Source organism: Myotis myotis, unplaced genomic scaffold (genome assembly GCF_014108235.1).
Source record: "Myotis myotis isolate mMyoMyo1 unplaced genomic scaffold, mMyoMyo1.p scaffold_m19_p_18, whole genome shotgun sequence".
Lineage (NCBI taxonomy): Eukaryota > Metazoa > Chordata > Mammalia > Chiroptera > Vespertilionidae > Myotis > Myotis myotis.
The window spans coordinates 5,853,613-5,857,760 of record NW_023416322.1 but is presented as its reverse complement, the minus strand read 5'-3'; the positions used below and the strand labels follow the sequence as shown (position 1 = coordinate 5,857,760).

At 41.6% G+C, this 4,148-nt stretch overlaps 1 protein-coding gene across 1 annotated transcript; it reads right to left on the bottom strand.

The window, feature by feature from the left end:
- On the bottom strand, positions 1–984 carry LOC118673231 (olfactory receptor 6K6). The gene has a single exon (XM_036343821.1). The coding sequence runs from the start codon at positions 946–948 to the stop codon at positions 1–3; it is 948 nt and encodes a 315-aa protein (XP_036199714.1). The 5' UTR covers positions 949–984.
- Between the last annotated feature and the right edge of the window lie 3,164 nt (positions 985–4,148).

Here is a 4,148-nt window from a genome sequence, read left to right as displayed (position 1 = left end):
CTAGCTCCCAATCCTTCCTGCTCTCTTCTGACAGCAGAAAAGCCTCTGGATAGCAATTTTTATGTCCTTGTTTCTCAAGCTATAGATAATGGGGTTGAGGAAGGGAGCCAGGATAACGAAGGTGACAGCAACCACTGTGTCCCAGAACACTGAGTAGGTGGCTGAGAAGCGCAAATACATTACCGCTACGCTGCCAAAGAACAGCAAGAACACTGCGAGGTGAGAGGCACAGGTGGAGAAGGCCTTGTGGCGGCCCTCAGCTGAGGGTATCTGCAGAATCACCATGATGATCCGGGCGTACGATAGGGCGATGACCAGGAAGGAGGACAGGATCTCCACCGCATGTATAGCATCCACAATGACCACCAAGGATGTGTCTGTGCAGGCCAAGCTCAGTACAGGTGTGAAGTCACAGAAGATCTGATGGATCTCATTGGAGCCACAGAAAGGCAGGGTGGCAATCCACGCAATCTCGGGGAGTACGAGGAGGAAGCCACAGAGGCAGGAGCCAGCTGTCAGTTGGATGCAAAGATTGGAAGTCACGATAGTTGGGTAATGGAGAGGATTGCAGATAGCTATGTACCTGTCAATGGCCATCGCTGTCAGGACACAGCTTTCTGTGATCCCAAGAGAGTGGAAGAAGTACATCTGCATGAGGCAGCCAGTCAGAGAAATGGTCTTCTGCTCACTGACGAGGCTGCATAGCATCTTAGGGATGGTGGTTGTGGTATACCAGATCTCCAGGAAGGAGAGGACACTGATGAAGAAATACATGGGGGTGTGCAGGGCCGTGTCCACCTGGATGACAATGAATATCACTAGGTTCCCAGTTATGATAAATCCATAGATGAGAAGCAATGGAATAAAGAATAATAGACCGCTTTCATGCAGATTCAGGAACATAGAGAAGAGAAACTCAGTGACCATTGTCTGATTCCCACTGGCCATAAACTGTGTGATCTGTGAAGGGAAGAAAGGGGACAAACTCCTGGAAATGGGATGGTGATTATTCATTGCAAATCACTTCACTCCTTTCTGTAATCAGTTACTTAAGCTGATTCTGGGACCCTAAACAGGCCAGTTAGAACTATCTCTCAGTTGTACTTCCGTGATAGAAAAACCTGAAATATTTGCTTTTGGAGCCCTAAATTAAACTTCAATCGAGGCAAAAGCAAACAAACATACACACAAACAAAAACAGTGACTGACAAATTTAATTCTCTGGAAATATTTTCAGGAGGTTCAGTCATTTTGATAAAACATGTACATTTCTTTCCAGCTATTCTCTACTTTTGTTTTTCAGAAAAGTAAGTTTTAAAAAAATGTAAAGACCTTCAGAAGCCCTTCTCTCAATAGTTCTTCATGTTGCTCTCCCCATCTTTTTTCGCCATGTTATCTAATCTGAGGTTGACTACAGTATTCATCTTTATGTCTCTGCCTTTTTCTGTTGATTTTGAAGTGTTATTGATGGAAATAGGGTATCCCTTTCCCCACTGGGTGCTGAGTGTGGGGTCCTTGCGATAGCTGAGACTCACATGGGAGGATGCGTGATTTTTATTTGTGTGGAATTACATCCCTGGGTTTTCAAAGTTCCATTTATCTTAATCCAGTCCTGGAAGAAGCACAGTTGGGGATTCAGCAGAGCTAAAAGCAAAGCCAGTGTCTAGAGTTTCCATTCCATGTTGAAAATGGGCCCAGCTATCATTAGGCTAGTTGAAGTCTATTAGACCATGGAGTGTGGGGCCCACATGGTTGTGGGCCATGTGAGCGGGTGTAGGAGTGCAGGAGCACAAGAGTGATCAAGAGAGCCAGGAGACAAGAGTATGAACTCCTTTGTTTGGGGGATTAAATATCTCAAATCTTCCCGTGCTTGCATTCTGGCCAATGGCCTGTTCTCAGGTGTGACTGACAGACAAGTGCTTCCATTTGTCACCCAGACTTTACTGGGCATGCACCTATTCTCCACCCTGCTCAGTCCTCCCCCCAGTGATCTATGGGGAATAGACTGGTAGCTCCCTGGGAAGTGTTAAGCTGCGGCTTCCTGGAAAAGCTTATATTATTTGGCCTTCCTTTTACTCCTTTTTTGTTATTTATAACTAGATAAATTACAATGGTATCAATAATAACAGGCCTCTTTCTCATTAGATCATAAATACCCAGTTGTCAGAAAATATTCTTCCTATCATTCTCTTTTTTTTTCTATAATTCCCCTTTCTCATCCTCTCTCAACTGTTAATATTAATAGTTGCTCAGACCACGAGTCTCTCCAGTATGACCTTGAACCTAAGTAGTGGCTGCTGAATTTTGGACAAGCATTTAACTCCTTCCCCGCATATTCTATCTGTCTTAGGAAGGTCACACCTACGACCTTAAAAAAAATTACTTCTGTGTAACTATGGCTATATTGGGAAGGAAGTGTCACAAAAGTCAACTACAATGGAAATTAGAATAGCATCTACTTATTGGGGAGAAAGAGCAACAGAAGTGTTTGCAAGGCTAATTATAGTGTTAGCAGGATGCATTACCACTTACCTTGACTGTTTAAATATCTTTTTCACTTGTCTTCTTACCTCCAATAAGTGATTCTACAGATGAATATTCCTAAGCTTGGCTTTTACTGTCTTTCTTCTGTTTTTACATTTTTTAAACTTTATTTTTATTGTTGGCACCATTACAGATGTCCCATACCCCCCTCACTTTGCACACCTCCACCCAGCCCCAGTCCCCCAACCCTCTGGCCATCACCACACTATAGTGCCTATCAATAGATGAGTGGATAAAAAACTGTTTCTCTTCTTTTCAAATACATTTATGGATAAAATCCTAAAATCTTAACCTGATATTCCTTGTCTTTTTTTTTTATCTGGTTCTAATTAAACGTTAGAGGCAAATATATTTCTACCTACTTATCAGCTCAATCAAATAGGACCATTTTCTCGCGCTTCTATTTTTTGCTCATGTCACTCTTCCCTTCCACTTTTTTTTTTTAATCTCTTTCTGTTGGAATCCTAGTTGCCAATGTCCATTAAATGTTCCCATTACCATGGGAGTCTCATCCGTCCTCACTGTCAGAAGTAAACACGCTCTCCTCCGACTCTTAAGAGTGCTTTATATTTTCCTCTTTCGTGACTCCTAACACACCCTTCTTGCATTTTAGATATTTACATGTAAATAAGCATGATCTCTCTCAAGTAGCACGAAAGCTCCTCAGGAGGAATCATAGAGGATAAACAAAATACTGTTACTGAATAGCTCCCATGCAATGGTCATGAGACTAGGCATTTTCATATGTGATTCCATCTATTTCTACCCATGGTGGAGAGATTATTGCTACTGTTTTATAGGTAGAGAAATTGAGAACCAGAGGGGAAAGATAACTTGTCCAAATTCACACAGCAAGGATGCAAAACAAAAACTGTAAGTCTGGTCTGTGGGTCTTAGAAGCCCACTATTATTTTTTATACCCCAGTGGGAAATTTAGGTCAGAAATTATCAGTCATTCTGTTTTTCTTGCTCTAAACACCACTATGTATTAGAACTATGCAGGGCATGAAATGAGAGAGCTGATATGTTTTTGTTTGTTTGTTTGTTTATTTTTTTGGTAAAAAAATAGATGAAAATAAATGCATTGCAGACTAAGAAAATTAATTCACAGAGGATGCCTTTAGCCTTATGCCTTAAGCCTTAAGCCTTGAGGAAGAAGGATAGGAATGATGGGCTTTGGAAGGGAAGAAGCAATAATGCTTAGCAGAATGGTAGAGCCTGCATGGGGAAAGATGGGAAAGATCTGAGGGTTCCCTGACCTAAGCAGCCAGCCACTTCTTTTACTGTGCTTTTACTGTGCTGTCTTTCTCGGCTTAAAGTACCAGAGAATGACCATGCTAATTAGTCATTATTCAAAACAGGTCAACAAAGCAAGAGACTATGGGGGCTATGAGAAAATGAAGAAAATTTCAGTGCTAAGTGGCTCATAAAGGCCAAATAAAGTGGCTACTTTGTGGCTCTGGGTGAGGCCCTTCTTTCTCACTAGTAAGGCTGCATAATTATTCATCATTCATACATTTATTTAATTAATATTCATATGCTGATTGATCCTCTGCTATGTGCCAATAGCTGCCACAGGTTGAAGGGCTATATAAAATTGAATA